The sequence below is a fragment of the Girardinichthys multiradiatus genome, chromosome 4, assembly GCF_021462225.1.
Source record: "Girardinichthys multiradiatus isolate DD_20200921_A chromosome 4, DD_fGirMul_XY1, whole genome shotgun sequence".
Taxonomy (NCBI): domain Eukaryota; kingdom Metazoa; phylum Chordata; class Actinopteri; order Cyprinodontiformes; family Goodeidae; genus Girardinichthys; species Girardinichthys multiradiatus.
Window position 1 is genome coordinate 49484308 of NC_061797.1, and position 24524 is coordinate 49508831.

A 24524-nucleotide genomic window follows, 5' to 3' on the forward strand; every position below is an offset into this window, starting at 1 on the left:
TCAGTTCAACTATCCTTTGTGAACGCAGGAAGCCAAAATCTCTTTTTTGACTCCCTTTGATTAAATGTGAAATAAAAATCAGCTTATTAATATTTGATGATTAAAATCGGTTTAGTATGAAACAGGCGTTAAAGATTCTGTTTCCAGAAATATATTTTCTTGCTAAATTATTCACAACCCTGAATTTTTTTTATTTTATTGGGATTTTAGGATGCAGACCAACACAAAGAAGTTCATAAACATGAGGTGGAGGGAAATTGATTGACGGTGTAAGGATGATTATTATTGAGTTTAAATATTTATCTAAAATATAATTAAAATCATAATTCTGAATTGATAAATTCTAACCAAAATCATTTCTTACAAATAAAGATCAGAGATAAACTCTGGTGGTGTGATTATTGGGCTCACAACACTTAATAATTACAATTAGTTAATTATCATTAATAACTATAATTAATTATTAACCAAAACCACACTAAATGTCTGTGTTATCAACCGTTTTACTGAATGGTGTGGAACACTAACCTTATTTTGACAGATAATCACTGTTAAACAAAATAAACACCACCGCCACCTCTATCTATGTGAACATTTTTGGAGCAGAATTAATTCAACGGTGAAGCTTTGTTTGGTCCACTGATGCGTCTCGAGAGCGGCTGTCAGTTGTTATACGGTAGAGTCAGGCCTGCTTAGACTGCAGAAAAGCACCTAGCAGCCGGCCCCTTAGCCACGAACCGCTGATAGAAGACGAGGCTCGAAACAAAGGGTCATAAAACTCTGAGGTGGGAACCCAGGCCATAAACTGGGAAACAATGGAGATGAACATGAGGCTCAGTTTGCAGCCTCAGTCTACTTTAAAGTCCTCTCTTACTCCATCTGAGTCAGCGCTCAGTTGATCAAAACGGGGTGAACGCACCAACATTCAAAACTTTGCTGCGGAGCCGCGCTTCAAAGTCCAACAGTATTAAACAGAAAACACGGAACAGTTCAGCATGAACTTAAAGCATACATATTGCATGCAACCTGTTGATAAATTGGATTAACTAGTGGTGATCCTGGATCACCTTCACCTTTATACCTCACCATTACCAGACTAGAGACCAAAAATGTCCCAAAATAGGAACCAAAACAGGTTTACTTGGTGCTGAATCCTCTGGGAGAAGGGATGCAGACAAGGTCTTCCTTCTAGGAAGGGATGAAGTTGTGAGCGGCAAGTGTAGCACGTCTGCAAACACGATCGCCTTCTCCTCCTTCACCCAAAATGAGAAAAATATAATGCACCGTTGCAGTCGACTGAACCAACGAGGAAATCTGTCTCCTTGGGAAACCTCTTTGGGTTTTCACCTTCACCTGGATAGCAACTTCGATTGGGATATGAATCTTCTGATCTTCTTATATCAGACAGATTTCCAGCTTTGCAAGCTCTTCCAGGAATGACCAGTCTGGAGGAAAAGTAAACCCGCCCGCGAGCTTCTATTTACTCCAGAGATCCCCTCCGAGCGTAGGATCGGCACACTATGTCTGGAAATGGCAGCTCAGCGTTCGCTTCAGTTGGTTTTTATAAACTCTGGTGACGTCAGAGCTGCGCCACCTGCTGCATAGTAACAGTCGTTTACCTGAGCAAAATGGCGGTGACCCAACAATGGTTTTCAACATTTCTGATGAACATACCATCCCCACAGCATGATGCCGCCACCACCATGTTTCACTGTGTGGATGGGCGGCACAGGGTGATGTGCAGTTCTGTTTATACTGAGATTAAATTAAATTACACACATCTGGACTCGACTTACTACTGTGGTTACTTCTGAAGGCTAATGATTGCACTGGACTTTAATTTAGGGGTATCAGAGAGAATAGGACTGAATACACTTTTAAGATGTGTAAAAAAAGGATGAAAACCGTGTCTGATTTCCTTCCACTTCAGAGTCACATAAAATCCCACTAAAATACAACGAATTTGTGGTTGGATGGGGACATGTGGAAATAGTTCTGTCTAAATGCGGTACTGAGCAACGGTCTTGATCCAGGCCTTGAAACTGTTAGAATAGTGAATTTTTAAAGGTTTGGGTCAGTTCTTCTCCAGGCTTATCTGGAGAACTTCTCATCAAGACCACTTCCAAGGATTAACACCTAAAATTAGGACAGCTGTAACTTGTACTTTAATGATCAGGCTTCATGCAGTTTAATAATCTGCCACTAGATGGTGATGTTGTTCCAGCTACCCCTAGCAGAGCAGCACTGTGTGTGTGTGTGTGTGTGTCGTACGCTGTGTGCAGTAGAGTCCGGTCCATCCCGGGCTGCAGGTGCACTCTCCATCCGTGGCGCTGCACTCGGCTCCATTGTGACAGTTACACAGGTGGATGCAGTCTGGGCCCCATGATCCTGCGGGACACGCTGCCAGAGAGATGAGGAAAACTAATAAACTAATCTAACTATTGGCAACTATCAGAGTTTTACTTTGGGCCTCGTCTGATTTCTCACTGTTGAACCATTCCCAGAGACATGTTTAACTCTGACCTATGAATCATTCAGGCATAAAAGGCTCCTAAACTAAAGGGATGAACCAAAGTTTCATCACATCATTTTCTAAAACATTCTCAGGGAAACAAGAGCCCGGCCTTAGAAACGCATCGCCTGCTGTATACCAGGTTTCCAGCCAACAGATCTCTGGGAATCACCGTGTTGGAGCTGAGTTCCTGTTCTGTCTGTGTTGTCTTTGGGACTTTTCACAGATTCAATTAAAGAGAAATGAGAACACAAGCAAGGCAAGAATCTGGACCACTTTAAAAGCCTCCAGGAAAGTCTCGCTCCCTGGAACTGTCTCTGTCTTACGTTTGGAGCAGTCCTCTGTGATCCATCCAGGGTAGCACTGACATGAGCCGTCGATGGGGTTACAGGTGCTGTTGTTGGTGCAGAAACAGGTCTCGGTGCAGGCCTTACCGTACTTTCCACTGGGACACACTGTGGAAACAGCAAAGTTAGTCCTTAATGATTAAAGCAAAGCGAGACCAGAGCAGGGTCCAGACACTCAGTACAATCTGAACACTTGGATGTTAACAGCATAGAAACATCACTTTTATACCAGTTTTATTAAAACAATTATAACTGACATACATAATGCTTTAAATTAAGAGATACTTTCTATTTAATCAAGACACAAAAGAAGAAAAATCCTTTTAACAGATTTAAGAGCTCATCAGGCTGTACGGTGGCACAGTTGTTAGCACTGCTGCCCTGCAGCAAGAAGGTCCCTGGTGTGAATCCCGGCCTCGGGTCTTTCTGCATGGAGTTTGCATGTTCTTACCATCCATGTGTGGGTTCTCTCTGGGTACTCCGGCTTCCTCCCACAGTCCAAAAACAAGATTGTTGGGTTAACTGGTCTCTCTAAACTGCCCTTAGGTATGAATGTGTTTGTCCTGTGTAACTCTGCGAGGGACAGGTGACTTGTCCAGGGTGTCCCCACCTCTCTCCCAGTGACCATCGACAGGCATCAGCACCCCCCAAACCATTTAAAATGCCTCATTCAGACGGATTTCCAGGTGAGCCATCTTCACTCACACCTACTTCTCGTTACCTGTTCATCGTGCTGCATTCACTGTACCTCAGTGAAGATTCCTATTCCCTCTCCAGTACCAATACTCTGCAGTTTGTTTTCCTGTTTCCATCCTGAATAACAAATACTGAAAGTCTGGAAATGTCCTTCCAGCAAGAGTTTTCACATCACTTGAAAACCCAGATGCTGTGCACTGATTCAAAGTTCTAGGAAAGTAACCTTTAGGATCCAGAAAAGTATTCCGTAAATACTGGAAAAGTGGCCTTGTAAAGTCTGTGAAAGTAATCTGTAAGCTCTGGAAAAGTAACGTGCAAGATTTTCATCTGTAAGTTCTTAGCTACTAACTTGCATGTTCCAGCGAAGTACCTTCTAAATTCAAGAAAGTAACTTATATGTTAGGAAAGGAAAGTAGCCTGTAAATTCAACGAGGAACCCTGCAGGTTCTGGGACAATACAATTTAAGTTCCGGAAAGATAACCTGTAAGTTTGGGAAAAGACTGTAACCTGTAAGTTCTACAAAAACAACTAAGTTCTGGTAAAGTACGCCGTAATTTCTGGAAAGTATCCTATGATTTCCAGGAAAGTACCCTATATGTACTGGGAAAGTAAGCTGAAAGCTCTGGAAATGTAACCTGTGAATTACAGGATAGTCAACTTTAAGTTCTGTAAAAGTATTATGTAATTTTGTGGAAAGCTAACTAGATGTTCTAGGACAGCAAGCTGTTAGTGTGGACAAGGAAGCAGTACAGGTCCTTCTCAAAATATTAGCATATTGTGATAAAGTTCATTATTTTCCATAATGTCATGATGAAAATTTAACATTCATATATTTTAGATTCATTGCACACTAACTGAAATATTTCAGGTCTCTTATTGTCTTAATACGGATGATTTTGGCATACAGCTCATGAAAACCCAAAATTCCTATCTCACAAAATTAGCATATTTCATCCGACCAATAAAAGAAAAGTGTTTTTAATACAAAAAACGTCAACCTTCAAATAATCATGTACAGTTATGCACTCAATACTTGGTCGGGAATCCTTTTGCAGAAATGACTGCTTCAATGCGGCGTGGCATGGAGGCAATCAGCCTGTGGCACTGCTGAGGTCTTATGGAGGCCCAGGATGCTTCGATAGCGGCCTTTAGCTCATCCAGAGTGTTGGGTCTTGAGTCTCTCAACGTTCTCTTCACAATATCCCACAGATTCTCTATGGGGTTCAGGTCAGGAGAGTTGGCAGGTCAATTGAGCACAGTGATACCATGGTCAGTAAACCATTTACCAGTGGTTTTGGCACTGTGAGCAGGTGCCAGGTCGTGCTGAAAAATGAAATCTTCATCTCCATAAAGCTTTTCAGCAGATGGAAGCATGAAGTGCTCCAAAATCTCCTGATAGCTAGCTGCATTGACCCTGCCCTTGATAAAACACAGTGGACCAACACCAGCAGCTGACACGGCACCCCAGACCATCACTGACTGTGGGTACTTGGCACTGGACCTCTGGCATTTTGGCATTTCCTTCTCCCCAGTCTTCCTCCAGACTCTGGCATCTTGATTTCTGAATGACATGCAGAATTTGCTTTCATCTGAAAAAAGTACTTTGGACCACTGAGCAACAGTCCATTGCTGCTTCTCTGTAGCCCAGGTCAGGCGCTTCTGCCGCTGTTTCTGGTTCAAAAGTGGCTTGGCCTGGGGAATGCGGCACCTGTAGCCCATTTCCTGCACACGCCTGTGCACGGTGGCTCTGGATGTTTCTACTCCAGACTCAGTCCACTGCTTCCGCAGGTCCCCCAAGGTCTGGAATCGGCCCTTCTCCACAATCTTCCTCAGGGTCCGGTCACCTCTTCTCGTTGTGCAGCGTTTTCTGCCACACTTTTTCCTTCCCACAGACTTCCCACTGAGGGGCCTTGATACAGCACTCTGGGAACAGCCTATTTGTTCAGAAATGTCTTTCTGTGTCTTACCCTCTTGCTTGAGGGTGTCAATAGTGGCCTTCTGGACAGCAGTCAGGTCGGCAGTCTTACCCATGATTGGGGTTTTGAGTGATGAACCAGGCTGGGAGTTTTAAAGGCCTCAGGAATCTTTTGCAGGTGTTTAGAGTTAACTCGTTGATTCAGATGATTAGGTTCATAACTCGTTTAGAGACCCTTTTAATGATATGCTAATTTTGTGAGATAGGAATTTTGGGTTTTCATGAGCTGTATGCCAAAATCATCTGTATTAAGACAATAAAAGACCTGAAATATTTCAGTTAGTGTGCAATGAATCTAAAATATATGAATGTTAAATTTTCATCATGACATTATGGAAAATAATGAACTTTATCACAATATGCTAATATTTTGAGAAGGACCTGTATGTAAGCAGAAAAATAACCAAAAGTAACCTGTAGGTTCCAGTGAAAGTAGTCTATACGTTCCAGAGAAGAACAGGCTGTAATATGTATTCCTACCAAAACAGGATTGATTTTGGCTTCATATGCATCCTCCTACATTTCTAAGCAGAAAGTATAAAGATATTGTAATATGTACACTGCTGCCCACGTTAATAGAAACTGTCATTTATATCCCAAAAACAACATGGAACCCAGGACTGAAATCCCACAAGAAATTCTCAGGAATTTCTTTTGGAAATGTTAAAATCTGTTCTTTAAATCAATTCCTATCCAAGCAGTGCTAGCTCTTCACACATGTATTATTTTATGACCAAATTTATCAAATAACTTTGAGAACTAACCGGATACTTATTATTTATTTACTAATTAATTTGCTTAAAACACAGAAACAAATAAACAAATATAGTTGTTCCTCTAGTAGGTTTATTAATATAAAGGGAGAAGAATTAGCTTCGAATATGAGAACAAAGTCATGTTTCAGAAAAATAGCCATACAATATGATATTATAAAGTACTCCATGAGTAGGCCTATAATGAACCTGTTTGCATGGATTACCATAATCCGGTGTTAAAACAGAAGTGGCAGAAACAGGTGGGTTTTCTTAGCCTCAAAAGAAATGTAATTTCACTTTTTCTTCTCCTGTGAGCAATGCTGCTTTAACACGAGGTAAACTATCAGCAGAAGCTTTCATTACCACACATTGCAGAGAAGGTAATAAAAAATAAAACACTCTTTCCGGTGCTGTTAATTATGCTGAACAGCAGCTGGATTCATGCAGAGGAGCAGTTGATCAGGTGTTCTGGAGAATCTGCTCAGTTTTGGGGCTTCAAAAGTAAAGAAACAACCAACTTTAGTGAGTTTATTCTAGATCAGAGTTTCCTGACAGTTTGTGAAGAAATTTTGGTTTAGCAGAGAAACGGAGTGATGTAAACCATGTTTAAACTGTGAGTTAATGAAGCACATGATTACCAGAAACCCAGAGCAGCCCGTCTCCCGTTAATTATGCTGCTAAACCCCTCCTGATTATACTCATGTATGTTGTATGTGCTTTGATTCAAAGGTCACTGTCACACACCGCTAAGTGTTACGTTAGAGGAGGGACTTCGTTAAAGCTGCTAATGAGAACATTTCTAACAGCCGATTACACAGAGGAGACACTGCGGCTGGTTTCTCTTCAGTTACAGCCAGTACAGAGTGAACTTCCAACTAAACACCATGAGATGAAGGATCAACGGCACTCATGCAGATACAGTCACCAAAAACAGTCAGTTCCTGGGTTTCAACGGGTCAGAACTTGATAAAAGCAAAGGTTTTGGTAGTTTGCTGCTTTGGAGCACCCAGGTGTGTGTTACCACAATGTCAAGATGGAACAACATCAGCAATACTTAGGGGAAGCAATTGTTGCTGCCCATAAATCTATGAAGGGTCATAAGGTCATCTCCAAACTATCTGAAGTCCATCATTCTGCAGAGAGGAAGATTATTCCCAAGAGGAAAACATCTCAGACAGCTGCCAGTCTTCCCAGGAGAGGACATCCCAGCAGATTCAGCTCAAGGTCAGAGCGTGAAGCTCAGAGAAATGTCCAAATACCCAAGAGCTCCATCTTAGATTCTACAGGCCTCAGTTAGCAGGTCAAAGGTTAAAGATATTGACTGTGAACCACTATGGCTGTAGAGTTGAAGGAGAAAGTCTCTTCTCTCTAAAACTAATGAGGCTTTGGGACTCATGTTGCAAAGCTGCATCTGAATGAAGGACAAGACCAATCGTCAAATACAGTGGTGGAGGAACCATGGTTGAGTGGTGGAGGAACCATGGTTTGGGCTTATTTTTTACTTGCAGTCACTGAGTGGACCATGATCTCCTGTGTTTACCAAAGCGTTCCAGAGTCAGCTGAAGCTTGGTCCAAACTGGGTCCTCAACAGGACAAGGATCACAAACACAGCAGATCTACTAAGGTGTTACAATGACCTAGTCAAATTCCAGACCTTAACTTGACTGAAATGCAGTGGAGGGAGAGCTGTGCAGAAACGTCTGTTAACTGAAGCAACGTTGGAAAGAAGAGTGGAACAGAATTCCTCCACAATGAGAGAAAATTATAGTCACACAGGGAACCACTGCTGAAAGTTACTGCTGCTGTAGGACGTTCTACAAGCTGCTGAAGGAGGTTCTACAGGCTGCTGACGGAGGTTCTACAAGCTGCTGTAGGAGGTTCTACAAGCTGCTGAAGGAGGTTCTACAGGCTGCTGTAGGAGGTTCTACAAGCTGCTGAAGGAGGTTCTACAGGCTGCTGAAGGAGGTTCTACAAGCTGCTGTAGGAGGTTCTACAAGCTGCTGTAGGACGTTCTACAGGCTGCTGTAGGAGGTTCTACAAGCTGCTGAAGGAGGTTCTACAAGCTGCTGTAGGAGGTTCTACAAGTTGCTAAAAGAGGTTCTACAGGCTACTGTAGGAGGTTCTACAGGCTGCTGAAGGAGGTTCTACGGGCTGCTGTAGGAAGTTCTATGGGCTGCTGTAGGAGGTTCTACGGCTGCTGTAGGAGGTTCTACAGGCTGCTGAAGGAGGTTCTACAAGCTGCTGAAGGAGGTTCTACAGGCTGCTGAAGGAGGTTCTACAGGCTGCTGAAGGAGGTTCTACGGCTGCTGTAGGAGGTTCTACAGGCTGACGTAGGAGGTTCTACAGGCTGCTGAAGGAGGTTCTACAGGCTGCTGTAGGAGGTTCTACAGGCTGCTGAAGGAGGTTCAACGGCTGCTGTAGGAGGTTCTACAAGCTGCTGAAGGAGGTTCTACAGGCTGCTGTAGGAGGTTCTACGGCTGCTGTAGGAGGTTCTACAGGCTGCTGAAGGAGGTTCTACAAGCTGCTGAAGGAGGTTCTACAGGCTGCTGAAGGAGGTTCTACAGGCTGCTGAAGGAGGTTCTACGGCTGCTGTAGGAGGTTCTACAGGCTGACGTAGGAGGTTCTACAGGCTGCTGAAGGAGGTTCTACAGGCTGCTGTAGGAGGTTCTACAGGCTGCTGAAGGAGGTTCTACAGGCTGCTGAAGGAGGTTCTACGGCTGCTGTAGGAGGTTCTACAGGCTGCTGAAGGAGGTTCAACGGCTGCTGTAGGAGGTTCTACAAGCTGCTGAAGGAGGTTCTACAGGCTGCTGTAGGAGGTTCTACGGCTGCTGTAGGAGGTTCTACAGGCTGCCGTAGGAGGTTCTACAGGCTGCTGAAGGAGGTTCTACAGGCTGCTGTAGGAGGTTCTACAGGCTGCTGAAGGAGGTTCTACAGGCTGCTGAAGGAGGTTCTACAAGCTGCTGAAGGAGGTTCTACAAGCTGCTGAAGGAGGTTCTACAGGCTGCTGAAGGAGGTTCTACGGCTGCTGTAGGAGGTTCTACAGGCTGCCGTAGGAGGTTCTACAGGCTGCTGAAGGAGGTTCTACAGGCTGCTGTAGGAGGTTCTACAGGCTGCTGAAGGAGGTTCTACAGGCTGCTGAAGGAGGTTCTACAGGCTGCTGAAGGAGGTTCTATGGCTGCTGTAGGAGGTTCTACGGCTGCTGTAGGAGGTTCTACAGGCTGCTGAAGGAGGTTCTACAGGCTGCTGAAGGAGGTTCTACAGGCTGCTGTAGGAGGTTCTACAGGCTGCTGAAGGAGGTTCTACATGCTGCTGAAGGAGGTTCTACAGGCTGCTGTATGAGGTTCTACAAGCTGCGGAAGGAGGTTCTACAAGTTGCTAAAAGAGGTTCTACAGCCTGCTGTAGGAGGTTCTACAGGCTGCTGAAGGAGGTTCTATGGCTGCTGTAGGAGGTTCTACGGCTGCTGTAGGAGGTTCTACAGGCTGCTGAAGGAGGTTCTACAGGCTGCTGAAGGAGGTTCTACAGGCTGCTGTAGGAGGTTCTACAGGCTGCTGAAGGAGGTTCTACATGCTGCTGTAGGAGGTTCTACAGGCTGCTGTATGAGGTTCTACAAGCTGCGGAAGGAGGTTCTACAAGTTGCTAAAAGAGGTTCTACAGCCTGCTGTAGGAGGTTCTACAGGCTGCTGTAGGAGGTTCTACAGGCTGCTGAAGGAGGTTCTACGGCTGCTGTAGGAGGTTCTACAAGCTGCTGTAGGAGGTTCTACAAGCTGCTGAAGGAGGTTCTACAGGCTGCTGTAGGAGGTTCTACAAGCTGCTGAAGGAGGTTCTACAAGCTGCTGAAGGAGGTTCTACAAGCTGCTGAAGGAGGTTCTACAGGCTGCTGAAGGAGGTTCTACAGGCTGCTGAAGGAGGTTCTACGGCTGCTGTAGGAGGTTCTACAGGCTGACGTAGGAGGTTCTACAGGCTGCTGAAGGAGGTTCTACAGGCTGCTGTAGTAGGTTCTACAGGCTGCTGAAGGAGGTTCTACAGGCTGCTGAAGGAGGTTCAACGGCTGCTGTAGGAGGTTCTACAAGCTGCTGAAGGAGGTTCTACAGGCTGCTGAAGGAGGTTCTACAGGCTGCTGAAGGAGGTTCTACGGCTGCTGTAGGAGGTTCTACAGGCTGCCGTAGGAGGTTCTACAGGCTGCTGAAGGAGGTTCTACAGGCTGTTGTAGGAGGTTCTACAGGCTGCTGAAGGAGGTTCTACAGGCTGCTGAAGGAGGTTCTACGGCTGCTGAAGGAGGTTCTACAAGCTGCTGAAGGAGGTTCTACAGGCTGCTGAAGGAGGTTCTACAAGCTGCTGAAGGAGGTTCTACAGGCTGCTGAAGGAGGTTCTACAGGCTGCTGAAGGAGGTTCTACGGCTGCTGTAGGAGGTTCTACAGGCTGCTGTAGGAGGTTCTACAGGCTGCTGAAGGAGGTTCTACAGGCTGCTGTAGGAGGTTCTACAGGCTGCTGAAGGAGGTTCTACAGGCTGCTGTAGGAGGTTCTACAGGCTGCTGAAGGAGGTTCTACGGCTGCTGAAGGAGGTTCTACAAACTGCTGAAGGAGGTTCTACAAGCTGCTGAAGGAGGTTCTACGGCTGCTGTAGGAGGTTCTACAGGCTGCTGTAGGAGGTTCTACAGGCTGCTGTAGGAGGTTCTACAGGCTGCTGAAGGAGGTTCTACAGGCTGCTGTAGGAGGTTCTACAAGTTGTTGAAGGAGGTTCTACAGGTTGCTGTAAGAGGTTCTACGGCTGCTGAAGGAGGTTCTACAGGCCGATGTAGAACTTAATTATTGCTGCCAACAGATCAGAAAGTATAAAACACTCAAGACTCAAGGCTCTTAATTTTGTCCCCTTTATGTTTCTGTAGATGGTTCTAAATGTTTTTCACCCTGTCAATGAAGATGCTCACCATGTTCCACAGATGTTACTGTTGTGATGAAGTGATGAGAAGCTGAATGTTCAGCCTCTGTGGCGCTGAGGATAAAACTCTCTGACTCGGCGTGTTTCATTAATAAGCTCACAGACTGTAGTTGGAGCTGAACGCTGCAGCCGCTGCTGTGAGCTGCTCATGTTAATTGGCAATAATCACAAAAAGGCGCAGGGCACATGAATTTATCATCAGGCTTGTCAGACTCCACAGTATCTTTGTCTCAATATTTTATTAGTGTAACTGAATATAAAGGAGGAATATTGCATCCTGTTTTAACCAAACAAGCTGGTGCAGAGCTTTTTGCAACTCGTTTTCTGCTCTCTGGATACATAAAAACATATTTTCAACCTGAATTCTTGGTCCTTTTGTCTTGAAACACAAAGACTTAAATTAAAAGCGTAAATCACCAAACGGGCTGCATTTTATGGGATTTTCATGATCTCCTTGTAAATGTTTAACAAGTAAAACCTACATTTACTCACAGATTACAGTAATTTCTTACTGTTTTATAGTTGTATTAATTTTACAAGTTGTAGAAACTGACCATAAATTCTTCATAGTTGGGCTGAATCAGTTTTATTCTGTAAACCAAGACAAAGTTTGCCCTGGTCAGATATTTAAAAAGCCTGAGTGAATGACAGGAGATTTTACATTCTCTCTGAATTATTAGGATCATATTTAAAAGTCTCCCAGGATATAAAGGTACTCCCGGTTGGAATGTTTCCAGAAAACCACTCAGAGACTCCTGAAAGCCTTGGTAATCTGGACTGCTCCCTGGTGGATCAGCACAAATAAGAGCACCAAATCCCCCTTCTGCAGCTTGAAGATGAAAATACAGAAATGATCCTTTCGCTTTTATTCCAGAATAAATAAAAGATAAATGACATCTATAAACTCTAAAATAAACAGACACACCCAGGCCTAATTACTGCCTGACCAGCAGAATCAGGAAATCACTTAATAGAACCTGTCTGACAACATGAAGTAGGCTAAACGATCTCAAACAGCAACAGATCATACTCCAATCTAAAGAAATTCAGGAACAGATGGGAAACAAAGTCATTCATATCTGTCAGTCTGAAAAGCCTAATAAAGACATTTCTAAGAGAAGCACAATGAGAACCATTATCACCACACAGAACACATGGAACAGTGGAGAACCTTCCAAGGAGAGGTTACCACTGACTCAACCAGGAGGTCACACAAGAATCCAGAACATCTAAAGCTCTGCAGGCCTCACTGCCTCAGTTAAGGTCAGAGGTCATAATTCAACAAATAGAAAGATACTGGGGCAAAAAGGCCTCCATGTAGAGTTCCAAAGCCAGAACCAGTGCTGACCCAAGAAAAGTCAAATACCAGTCTCACAATTACCAAAAAACATTTAGATGATTCTCGTGGCTTCTGTGGACTGATGAGACAAGAGAGGAACGTTTTGGAAGGTGTGCGACCCATTACATCTGGTCTAAAACTACATCTGGTCCAAAACTAACAGAGTATTTCAGAAACAGAACATCCTACCTACAGTCAAACATGGTGGTGGTAGTATGATGACCTGGGTCTGCTTTGCTGCTTTACGACCTAGAGGAATATAAATCTAATTGAGATGGTGTGGCATGACCTTCAACAGGACGTTCATCCTGGAAAACCGTCCAGCGTGTCTGAATTAAATTAATTCAGCCTTCTGCCACTATAACCTCTACTGCAGCCTGGCCTGAGTGCCTTTTCAGTCAGTTTCAGCTAAACTTTCTCCTGATTGTTGAGCCCTCTTCCTTCAGCTGCTTCACAAGTTGTTCTCCCAGACTGAGACTACATAATAATTACCTGAATTTACTCAAGCGAAGGTGAGTTTTCTTCTTTGGGATTAAAACTAGATTAAATACAAACATAAAAAAAGAACATGCGTCATTTTAAAGTCTTTGTGAAGAGATGGAGGCACCTCAGGTGGTTTGAAACCATCTTGTTGGAGCGATTTAAAGTCCAGCAGAATGCGAGACGGAGCTTAACGAAGAATACGTTCATGTTTAATGATGATCAATATTTCACAGCACAATTTTCTGCTGCTGGCTCTGAAACTGACCCCAGGCCAGCTGCCATCATCACCAGAGAATCAGAAGCTCTTTAACCTGCAAAGGAGCAGATACGGAGCGAAAAAAGGAGCCGACTAAAACATTTTTGAAGAAAATGAAGATGTGGGTGTGCTGATGTAGAGCTCAGGGGTAGGATTTCTTTCATTTCTAATGAAATGTAGACATTGAATGGTCGTGCTTTTGTGTGCACGCTGCAGCTTCAACGTCAACAAGATGTCAGGGTTTCCCAACAAAAGGCTTCGTTGTGCAGCGGTCAGGAGGCAGAACATTTATTAGCAGCTCTGTTCCCTTCATCTCCTGCAGGTTACAGTCAAACAATAGTCACTGATTATAAAATAAATCCTGCTGCACTTCTGTCTTATCGACAGGATGATAAAACAGACTGGGTTCTGCATGTTGAGCTCGCCACGCTGCATAAAGACAAAACTAATTTGTCCCGCTAGCGCAGGCTACTATTTAAGAAATAAAATCAACTTAAGAAGGAACATTCTAGGTACCAAACAAAGTATTTATCATTTCCAAGCCATATTTTATTCCCTGCTTTTCTTTGAACGGACTGAAAACATCCAAAACTTTACTCAAAAACAAATTGAAGACAAATGAAGACAAAATAAAGCATCTTAATCAAAGAGTGGTTCATATTCTGTTGTTTCTGAGAAAAAAAACCATTTACATTGCAACAACATAGAAATAATGAAACCCCAAAGATTAGGAAACTGTAGGGCTTTCCCTGAATTCCTTTTATCCCTTTTTACCTTACAGATCCCATCCATCAATTGTCTTCCAGGTAACAGATCCAGGAGGGAAACCCAGACCAACCTCTCCCTGGCAATACCCTCCAGCTTATTCTGGGGAATCCCAAAGCATTCCCAGGCCAGAAGGGATATCTAATCCCACCAGTGAGTTCTGGGTCTTCCCAGCTGTCTCCTCCAAGGGAAGGCTCCCAGGAGGGGTCCGGATCAGATGCCAGAACCACCTTAGGGGACTCCTTTCCATGCAGACGAGCAGCAGCTCTACCTCCAGCTCCCTGCTGATGATGTAGCTCTTTACCCTCTCTCTAAGGTTGAGTCCAGCCACCCTACAGACGAAGATCATTTTCAACCGCCTTTCTACAAAAATCGGACTAATTTGTTTGTCTTTTTAATGTTTTAATGTTGAAGGCATTGTTTCTTCAGGGCTACACGGTGGCGCAGTTGGTAGCACTGTTGCCTTGCAGCAAGAAGGTCCTGGGTTCAATTCCCAGCTGGGGGTCTTTCTGCATGGAGTTTGCATGTTCTCCCCGTGCATGCGTGGCTTCCTCCCACAGTCCAAAGACATGCCTGTTAGGTTAATTGGTAACTCTAAATTGCCCTTAGGTGTATGAATGAGTGTGTGCTTGGTAATTTGTGTGTTGCCCTGCGATGGACTGGCGACCTGTCCAGGGTGTACCCCGCCTCTCGCCCATAGACTGCTGGAGATAGGCACCAGCTCCCCCGCGACCCACTATGGAATAAGCGGTAGAAAATGACTGACTGACTGTCTTGAAAGGCATTGTTTCTTGCTAAGAAAGTAAAGGAGGTAAATAAAATCACAATAAAATAGCTTTTTGATTTTTTTAATAGAAAAGAAAAATTGTGGCGGGTTTTTTCAACTTACCCGTATGGTAACTAGTTTGAATATCACTACTTTAGATTTAGATTTGTAAAAACTTCATCTCACATAAAATTAAAATCTTTTATTTTAAATAGATTTGATGGATGTTTTATGCTGTGATTCTGAGGGTCACAGATTTCCATCCCCTCATATTATTGGCTTTTAATAATTTTATTAAGGCTCAAATATATACATACACCCCACTACTATATGGCTAAATGTAGAGGTGAGAGGAGTAGCCAAAAATGGTACTCTTACTTCTACATCCTTTTATTCAAGTAGAAGTAAAATGTAGCCCTCCAAGAAATGAAGGTGAAAAGTACGGATCATACGGTTCATAACATGATTTAATTTGTGAAAATGATGGAATCTGACAGTCAGAAATAGAAAGTATATATAATGTTATAGGTGTATGCATGTTAGAACAGTACTGTACAGCTGAATCTAAATAAAATCAAACATTATTGAAAAGATCATTTATTTTGGTGATGAACTTTTAACAGTATGATCACTGGACCTCCAAATAGCACAGCAGGCCACTGAAGGTAGATCAGTGAAGCTTGAGTAGAAAAAGAAGTTTCAGCCTGGATGGAGGACAATCTGAGTCATCTTCCAGACCTTGGCAAATTGGTGACACATCTGAACAACTTGGACTGCTGTACAGTTAACTGATCTGCAGTAAAGACGCCCCCTCGTACTCGTCGTCTTCCGCTTATCCGGGACCGGGTCGCAGGGGCAGCAGACTCAGCAGAGACGCCCAGACGAATGAATCAGAGGACTGATAAACAGTTGGAGCCTCCTTTCCAACACTCTAGAGTAAACCTTCGGTCTACTACTCCACAAATCTGGTCCATGTCCTTGATGCAGCGTTGAAAAGCTAACCCCAAACATTCAGTACCTTTGGCAACTCTGGGTACTCGTACTCGTCGTCTTCCGCTTTATCCGGGACCGGGTCGCGGGGGCAGCAGACTCAGCAGAGACGCCCAGACGTCCCTCTCCCCAGACACCTCCTCCAGCTCCTCCAGGGAGAGCCCAAGGCGTTCCCAGGCCAGCTGAGAGACATAGTCCCTCCAGCGTGTCCTGGGCCGTCCCCTGGGCCTCCTCCCGGTGGGACGTGCCTGGAACACCTCCCGAGGAAGGAGTCCAAGAGGCATCTGGTATAGATGCCCGAGCCACCTCAACTGGCTCCTCTCGATGTGGAGGAGCAGCAGCTCTACTTCGAGCCCCTCCTGGATGGCTGAGCTCCTCACCCTATCTCTAAGGGAGAGCCCGGCCACCCTACGGAGGAAGCTCATTTCAGCCGCTTGTATCCAGGATCTCGTTCTTTCGGTCATGACCCAAAGTTCATGGCCATAGGTGAGGGTAGGAACGTAGACCGACCGGTAAATAATGGGGCCATCATCCGCAAAAAGAAGAGACGAAATCGTTTGGTCCCCAAACCAGACCCCCTCCAGCCCTTAGCTGCGTCTAGAAATCCTGTCCATAAAAGTTATGAACAGGACCGGTGACAAAGGGCAGCCCTGCTGGAGTCCAACATGCACCGGGAACAGGTCCGACTTAGTGCCGGCAATGCGGACCAAACTCCTGCTCCGCTCGTACAGGGACCGGATGGCTCCTAATAAAGAGCCCCTGATTCCATACTCCTAGAGCACCCCCCACAGGGCATCACGAGGGACACAGTCGAATGCTTTCTCCAGGTCCACAAAATACACGTGGACCGGTTGGGCAAACTCCCATGAACCCTCGAGCACCCTGTAGAGGGTATAGAGCTGGTCCAGTGTTCCACGGCCGGGACAAAAACCACACTGCTCCTCCTGAAGCCGAGGTTCGACTATCGGTCGGACTCTCCTCTCCAATACCCTGGTGTAGGCCTTAGTAGGGAGGCTGAGGAGTTTGATCCCCTGTAAAGATGTCCCCAACTTGGGTAAATCTGCAGTTCTCCTTAGATCTTCATTGAGATCCTTGGAGTCCTGGTCAGTAACCACAAGTTAGCAGGCCTCAGCCTCATGACATTTAAATAGTTTGTAGAACCTTCAGCACCTCCCATGTAAATATTTAGGTGAATGTATGTAGATGTTTGAGCCCGAGTGTAGAATTTGGACCTTTTGGATCAGGGAAAGTCCACAATAAAATCAACCTTGTGGAGCCAGTTCTTGTTCTGAGAAATGATTGTAGCTGCATGTTGAATACTCCTTCCACCCTTGCAGCACAAAGGTTCAAACAAATCATTAAAAGGCTGAAGCTGAGGTGCCATCAAGAACGTGAGGAGTGGATGGAAACTTCTGACTGATCCTTGATCAGCTGCAGAAACTTCACAACATGTCCATCATTTCTGATCCAGCTTCGGTTTCAAGAGATGAAACCGCTAGATCATAAAAAGGTTAATGCATGCAGGTTGACTGACTGCATTATGAGAAATGTAGTAACTCAAGGAACTAAAGGTCTACTTGGATCTGCTGTAAACCAGGTTTTTGCATTTTATCTAAGCTTAAAAGGAACTTTAACAACTTTGCTGAAATTTTATTCTGGGTTTTTTGCTGAATCGGTGTTTGGTGACAACAGATGGACCTGTCTCTAGGATGAAGACCTGTGAAGAGCTGACCTTGGTTGCAGAGGGAGCCAAAGAAGCCGGAGAGACAGTTGCAGCGTCCGCTGACATGGTGGCACGCTCCGTCGCTGTGGACGCACTGAGGACATGACTGGCCGCAGCGAAGGCTGTAGAAACCAGGAGAGCAGGCTGCAGAGGAAACAGAGCTCAGCTGAAAGGACCAACTGTGGGATTAATAATTGATAGTAAAACATCCTGCATGTTTGTGAGAGTCTGACATTCTGGTTCCTTTGGGTCATCCCGCCCTTTCTGCTGGGTTCCTTTTTTTTCTTCCCGCGCAGATCCACACTCATACGTCTTCCTAAAGCTTTTCATTTGCTTTAATTGATGTTGGTCTAAGTGATGAGGAGACCCTCAGCAGCTGCTCTCCTGCCTCCCTCATGCTACACCATTCTCCTAATTAAGATAATTGCTAAAACTGTGAACTGAGAAGCGTTAAATCTCCTACTCTGATCCACAGAGAAGCTGAGGAAAATCACCTTGGGTCTCAGAGTTCAAGTTGAACAAAAAGGATTCTGCAACCAGATAAAGCATCACCCAGAGATCCTATATGAAGGCCATCTTTCTCTTCAGCCTTGTGGAGGTTTCATTCTCATTCTGCTCTGGAATTAAAAGGTAATTTCTGTACAAAACAGAGATGAGATACATGAGGAAACATTGTTTTCCAACAGGAATTTTCTCTGGATAAGGATTTCCCATCTCTGGATCCACGAGCAATGGAGCCAGGCCTTTAGAATGTGGTTTCCATTGTCTTGGTGGAAAACCCATGTATGTCCCTGGAAAAGACGTGGTCCTGAAGGCAGCAGGTGCTGCTCTAAGATCTCTGCTGGAGTTTAAAGGGGTCATATCATGCTTTTAAATCCTTCCTTTTCACCTTAGAACATCCAGTTCTGGTCTATATAAAGTAGAACCTCAATGCTTTGGTCTGAACTCCTTGTTCTTGTAGCTCCTCAGGTTCCTCTTTTACCTGTTCTGAGGAGCGTCTGAGAGCAACTCGTTTTGGTGCCGTCTCTTTAAACGCTGCTGAGGAACTTCACACCCTGCCCCCCTTCAGATCAAAGAATGCTGCACTTTAACCTGTTCGGCCATTTTTGTAGTTTAATAACAATTATCTGGCGCTGCAGAAACACGACAAAAACGGCAAAAACAATGCAAAACTGTTCATGTAATAATAATATTCAAAATACGTAAATCACAGTACGGCTCTGTCCTCAAGGAGCCAAAGATGAAGTCTTTAGAAAATCCTTCTTGATACTGGAGGAGGTTGATGAAGAACTCATCCTTTAAGTGCTTCATGCAGACGAAGAGGAATGTTCCCACATCAGTGGGAACGTTTCCATGAAAAATAAAATTTAACCAGGAACTTTGAAGAGCTTCTGATGGTTGGGGACGGTGTCATGAATTGTGCGGGTTAATACACCCAACAACCGAACATTTAGACTTGTCCTCTTTGAGCGTCGGCATACTTGAGCTGGACTACAAAATCACAGCTAGAAATAAAAATGGCGGATATGCGAAATTGATCAGCCGGAAGTCCATGACCTTGTTTGGCTGTTCAGCAGCAAATACTGTGACGTAACAGTTGGAAAAAAGTAACAGATGATGGAGAAAACTGAACGGACTGAAAAACATGACGCAAACAGAACATAAAGACATCTATGCAGCACCTGGAGAGACTAAATTGAACTTTTCTCCTCTCCTAAAGACTCCAAGTACACAACAAAAAGTTCTTAAGGGCTAGAAAAGAGGATTTTGCATGATATGTCCTATTTAATGCTGCCATCACAGAAGAGGGAATGATCCAAGCCCATACCATGATACAACCTCCAACAAACACAGAGCCCGGCTGCGGTGACTAGTTACTGACAACAGGCTGGATGCTCCTTTTCCAACAAACATCTAGAGAAGTGCTCCATGTTCCCACAGTTTGATTGTCCATCCCAGATGCCTCTGAGCCCATAGAAGCTGAACATCAAGCTCCTTCTCCGCTCAGTAAAGTCTGTGAATTTAAGCTGGACAAAGAGCTGGACAAACGTTCTCCAAAGTAATCTCTGCTCCACGTGGTTCATTCAGCTGTTGATGAATTAAGGTTCTTGATGCAGAACCGTCTCATGGATCAGAGAGCATGTCAGTCCAATTTAAGCTGCTTCCTTGAATGGTTTCATTATATTCTGCTCTGCTGATGGAGAAGTCTGTTCTCTCCTTCCAACATTTGATTTATATCCATCTCAGCCTACATGGAAACTTCTTTTGGATCAAATCAGGATAAGAGTTTTGATCTACAACTCCTCCCAAATCACTTTTTAGTTTTGAAATCTAGGATTTAGATGCAAACACCTTAAAGGAAGTTCATGGGAAGAAAAAATGACATATTGGGGCTTTTTCCTCTCTGCAGAAGAATAAAATGTTAAGTTTGTAGACATGTGTGTGTTTAGAGCATGCATTTACTTCTCCTGCAGTTAGTGCCACGGTATCCAGGAGCGCACATGCAGGTACCATCCTCCGGGGAGCAGGAACCTCCGTTCTCACAGGTACAGCTATAGGAGCAGTTTGGCCCCCAGAGGCCCTCAGCGCACATGCTGTCACAGCGGACACCTGCAAAAGAAACAGACATTTTCCAGTAAAGAAAAAGCTTTGGTTTTAACTGGTGTTAATCTGGCTGCTTGGCCTGCTTTAGATGAGCTGCTGAAACATAAGAAAAGAAGAAATGTTTCATCTGCACTCATCTTCATACTGAAGGATTCCTTTTGTTCAAAAACCATTAAGAGGCCATCAGTGTTACACTGCGTCACACGGGCTTTCATTCCCACAAACACGCACCCAGAACTTTAATTGACTCAGAAGTCCTTGGAGCATCAAGTGCAGATCAATCCGCGGCTGAAAATAGTCCTCAAACAAGCCCCCACTGCCTCCTGTTAGAGGAACATTTGATAAAAAGTCCACTCAGAGGCTGAGTCACAGAGAGCAGCGCAGACTAATGCATTGATTCAGCCAGTTAATGGGAGGAATGGGAGGGGGAAATCATTTCTTAATGGGGCTACAAAAATATGCTAAAACGAGAACCTCATTCTTTACACGCACACGTCTTTAATGGCTGCGGGACGCGGCGCGGAGATGTGAGGCTGTGATAAACGATCACTTTCATTATTGATCTGTATTTATTGAAGATTTGTTCAGTTAAATGTCAGCAAGGAGAACAACATTCTTAATTTTTAATGAGAATAATAGAAAACATAGTCAAAGGTTGTAAAAATGATTCTGTCCTCATTTAACTGAAGCTCTGTAGATGTCCAGAATCACAACAGAACCGGTCAGAATAAATTCTCATTTAGTTCATCTTCAGCAATAAAAGCATCTGCAGAGAAATCAGAAAACAAACATATTGATTAAATATGAGTGTTGCTCCAAAACAGCTTTTATTAATTAAATCTGCTAAAGAACGAAACTCCAAATTTCGAAACATCTGAAAGTCCACTTTTTAAATACTATGATCACTATAATAATATAAAAGTATTCACACCCATTCAAGTTCTCCAGATGTTTTCACATCTCAAGCAGAAAATTCAAAGTATTTTACTGGGATTTTATTTGATAGACCAAGAGAAAGTAGAACATCCATCTTCTGATCAACTCTGACCAGCTTCCCTGTCCATGCTGCAGGAAAGCGTCCCCACAGCATGATTCTGTCACCGCCATGTTTCTCTGTGGGGATGTTTTGAATGTAGGCTAAAAACTTTAAATTGAACATGAATGACAGATGTCATGGATCACAAGGTTCTACAGGGTGCTGGATAAGAGGTTCTACAGGGTGCTGGATAAGAGGTTCTACAGGGAGCTGGATAAGAGGTTCTACAAGGTGCTGGATCAAGAGGTTCTACAGGGTGCTGGATAAGGAGGTTCTACAGGGTGCTGGATAAGAGGTTCTACAGGGTGCTGGATAAGGAGGTTCTACAGGGTGCTGGATAAGAGGTTCTACAAGGTGCTGGATAAGGAGGTTCTACAGGGTGCTGGATAAGAGGTTCTACAGGGTGCTGGATAAGAGGTTCTACAGGGAGCTGGATAAGGAGGTTCTACAACGTGCTGGATAAGAGGTTCTACAGGGTGCTGGATAAGAGGTTCTACAGGGTGCTGGATAAGAGGTTCTACAGGGTGCTGGATAAGAGGTTCTACAGGGAGCTGGATAAGGAGGTTCTACAACGTGCTGGATAAGAGGTTCTACAGGGAGCTGGATAAGAGGTTCTACAAGGTGCTGGATAAGAGGTTCTACAAGGTGCTGGATAAGAGGTTCTACAAGGTGCTGGATAAGAGGTTCTACAAGGTGCTGGATAAGAGGTTCTACAAGGTGCTGGATAAGAGGTTCTACAAGGTGCTGGATCAAGAGGTTCTACAGGATTCTGGATCAGGGGGTTCTACAGGCTGCTTTTTGATTTAGCTTTTGTTCAGTGACTTATGATCATGTCATTTGAATATTTTTCCAGTCCTCCCTGAACTCCAGGCTTTTGTGTGAGTTTGGATTAAATGATCTAAATCTACATATTTGGACCTTTTTCCTGCAACTTTCTGGCCTTTATTCCTTCACTGAAGTGTTCCCCTCTTTCATCAGCCTTACATACATCAGTTCATGTCTTTGTGACTCCTTGGAGGCAGGAATCAGTCTGCACAAAAGCTGGTTTTGTAGGACAGATCAGAGCCTCTGCTGCACACAGGGGACAGTCTGGAGACGGCAGCGCCCAGGAGAATCACATTACATTACATCTTCATTTCTCCCACAAAGAGGTTTACCAGCAGATTCTCAAACAGAAGGTAGAGATGAAGACCATTTGCCCCCCATGGAGCTGCAGCTGTGAATGAGCAGCTCATTAGAAACTTCCTTTGACTTAGAATATGAGAGAATATGAGAGTGATGCACAGAAAGCCACTATAAGTCTACTACCTCAGAGTCATACAGGGGGAGAACATCTGGGTTTCTGTTTGTCACGCTGCAAAGTTTAAACAAAGAGGAAGAAGATGAAGAAGAATAAAATGTTCCTCAACAAGCACTTTAAAAAGTTTTCCAGCACATTCTGATGGAAACCAGATTTAACATAAATAAAAGTGATATTTCTGACCTGATTAAGGTTTATAACTTTAGTTTCTAAATCCAATCCTTGTATTATTTATGACATTTCCTGAATATACAGCATGTATCCAATATGGTCTGCAACTCCTTCACAAACTGCCTCAAAGTGCAGGTCTGAGCTCACAATGAGAACCATCAGCAGCAAAGAGTCAGGTCCTCCAACCATCCAGAGATGGTCCTCAGTGGAGCCAGAAAACTCGGATCATCCGGGCTTAGCAACCTTTACAGCCCTAACAGCTGAAAAGGTTCGGTCCAGTTTAACAAAATGAGCTTACAGCCACTGAAACACACAAAAACAAAACAGCTTGATTTTATTATCCCCACTACAGGAAATGTGTTTAGAGGGAGGAGTGAAGAATGACCTTAGATCCACCTGAGCTAATCAGGGGAACATGGAACAACTGGGAGAAGAGAGGAGAGGAGAGAGCTGAGCAGGGGAACCGAAGGAAGGTGAATAATCAGCACAGGGAACCCAGCTAGACCAAGGGCAAACTATACCAACACTGATCTGGAAGATAAATAAGTAAGAAACTAAACCTGAAGCAATAAACCCATATGGCAACACCTTTCAAACATAAACAAACAACAAGGAAATGATCAAAACTCAAATAAAAACCAAAACCCAAACAACCAAAGATCATAACACTCTTAGTGTCCATCTTTATGGAGATGTTATATATATATTGCATGAAAACGCCTCGGAAAAACTGCTAAAGCTGTTTTTTTTTTGTCACTTTTACATTTTAAAACATCATCAATAAAGTTTTATATTAATATTTAAAGGAGAATAATGGAGCCAAAGTAAAATTCCTTTCTTGTTTGCACAAACTTGGCAAATAAAGCTGATTTAGCAGTTTTGGCCATAGAGTCACAGTTGACTCTAAGAACAAACAGTTTCAAGATTTAATGCAGATTTCCAGGATTTAGCTTTATCCACCTGTTCCTGCTGAAGAACAGCATCCCCACAGCATGATGCCACCAACACCCTGTTCCACCATGGGGATGGTGTCTTCAAGTGTGTTAGAAAGTTCAGCATTGGTCTTGTCTGAGCAGGGCACCTTCTTCCATCAGTTTGTTGTGACAATCTGTCACTTAAAATCCCAATAAATGTTTGTGGTTCAAACATGAATAACAAGCGGAAAAGTTAAAGGGGTGTGAATACTTCTGGAAGGTATTGTATTTATACAGATGACAACTGTATGTTCTTCATGATGCTCAGCTTCATATTTCCTCCTGTGTTTCTCTCAGTTCATCGTAGATCATACAGTAAAAATGAGGTTTTACTTTAAACTGTTGGTCTGTCCTTTGACCTTATGACCTTCTTTTTGAATGGCCCCTTCTCCAGCTGTTCTTACAATGTTTAATGCTGACCAGAGCTTAAATCATCACCTCCTTCCATCGGCTGGTGAAACACTGAGGATCAGGATGATTGTGGACAGCCTGGGAGCTGCTTCTCTCACAGGGCTGTTTGTGCAGCTGAGTTATTGAACGCAGCTCTGCTGTCAGACTCACCCGAGCTTGAATCTTCATCAGTTTTTGAATTACAGGTTTTAAATGTTTAGTGTGTCATATTGATCTGTTGTCAGCTCTGCCTTCCTCCTCCTCTCTAACGTTTCTCTCCCTCCTGGGATGAACTTTCCTCTACATCAGCAAGAAAAACAATAACCAGCAAAATAAATCGTCAGACAATTATCCACTGAAATCATCCATTTCTTCCACATTCTGCAACATGTCCCACAAACAAAAATGTTTAGCAGGTTTCTGTATCCTACATATCCGTTTATTGATTCTTATTGGTTATCACTGTTAAGTGCACATTTTTATAAATTGCATTACTTCTAA

At 43.9% G+C, this 24524-nt stretch overlaps 1 protein-coding gene across 3 annotated transcripts in view; it reads right to left on the reverse strand.

Annotated features, from left to right (window-relative positions):
- Positions 1–24524, reverse strand: part of LOC124866530 (multiple epidermal growth factor-like domains protein 11) — a 172393-nt gene that overhangs the window by 11936 nt on the left and 135933 nt on the right. For all 3 annotated transcript variants that reach the window (XM_047362355.1, XM_047362357.1, XM_047362356.1), the window contains exons 14-17: positions 20012–20158; positions 17558–17692; positions 2839–2967; positions 2272–2400 (exon numbers count right to left, since the gene is read on the reverse strand). In XM_047362355.1, coding sequence (XP_047218311.1) covers positions 2272–2400; positions 2839–2967; positions 17558–17692; positions 20012–20158 — 540 coding nt within the window. The remainder of the gene's footprint in view (positions 1–2271; positions 2401–2838; positions 2968–17557; positions 17693–20011; positions 20159–24524) is intronic.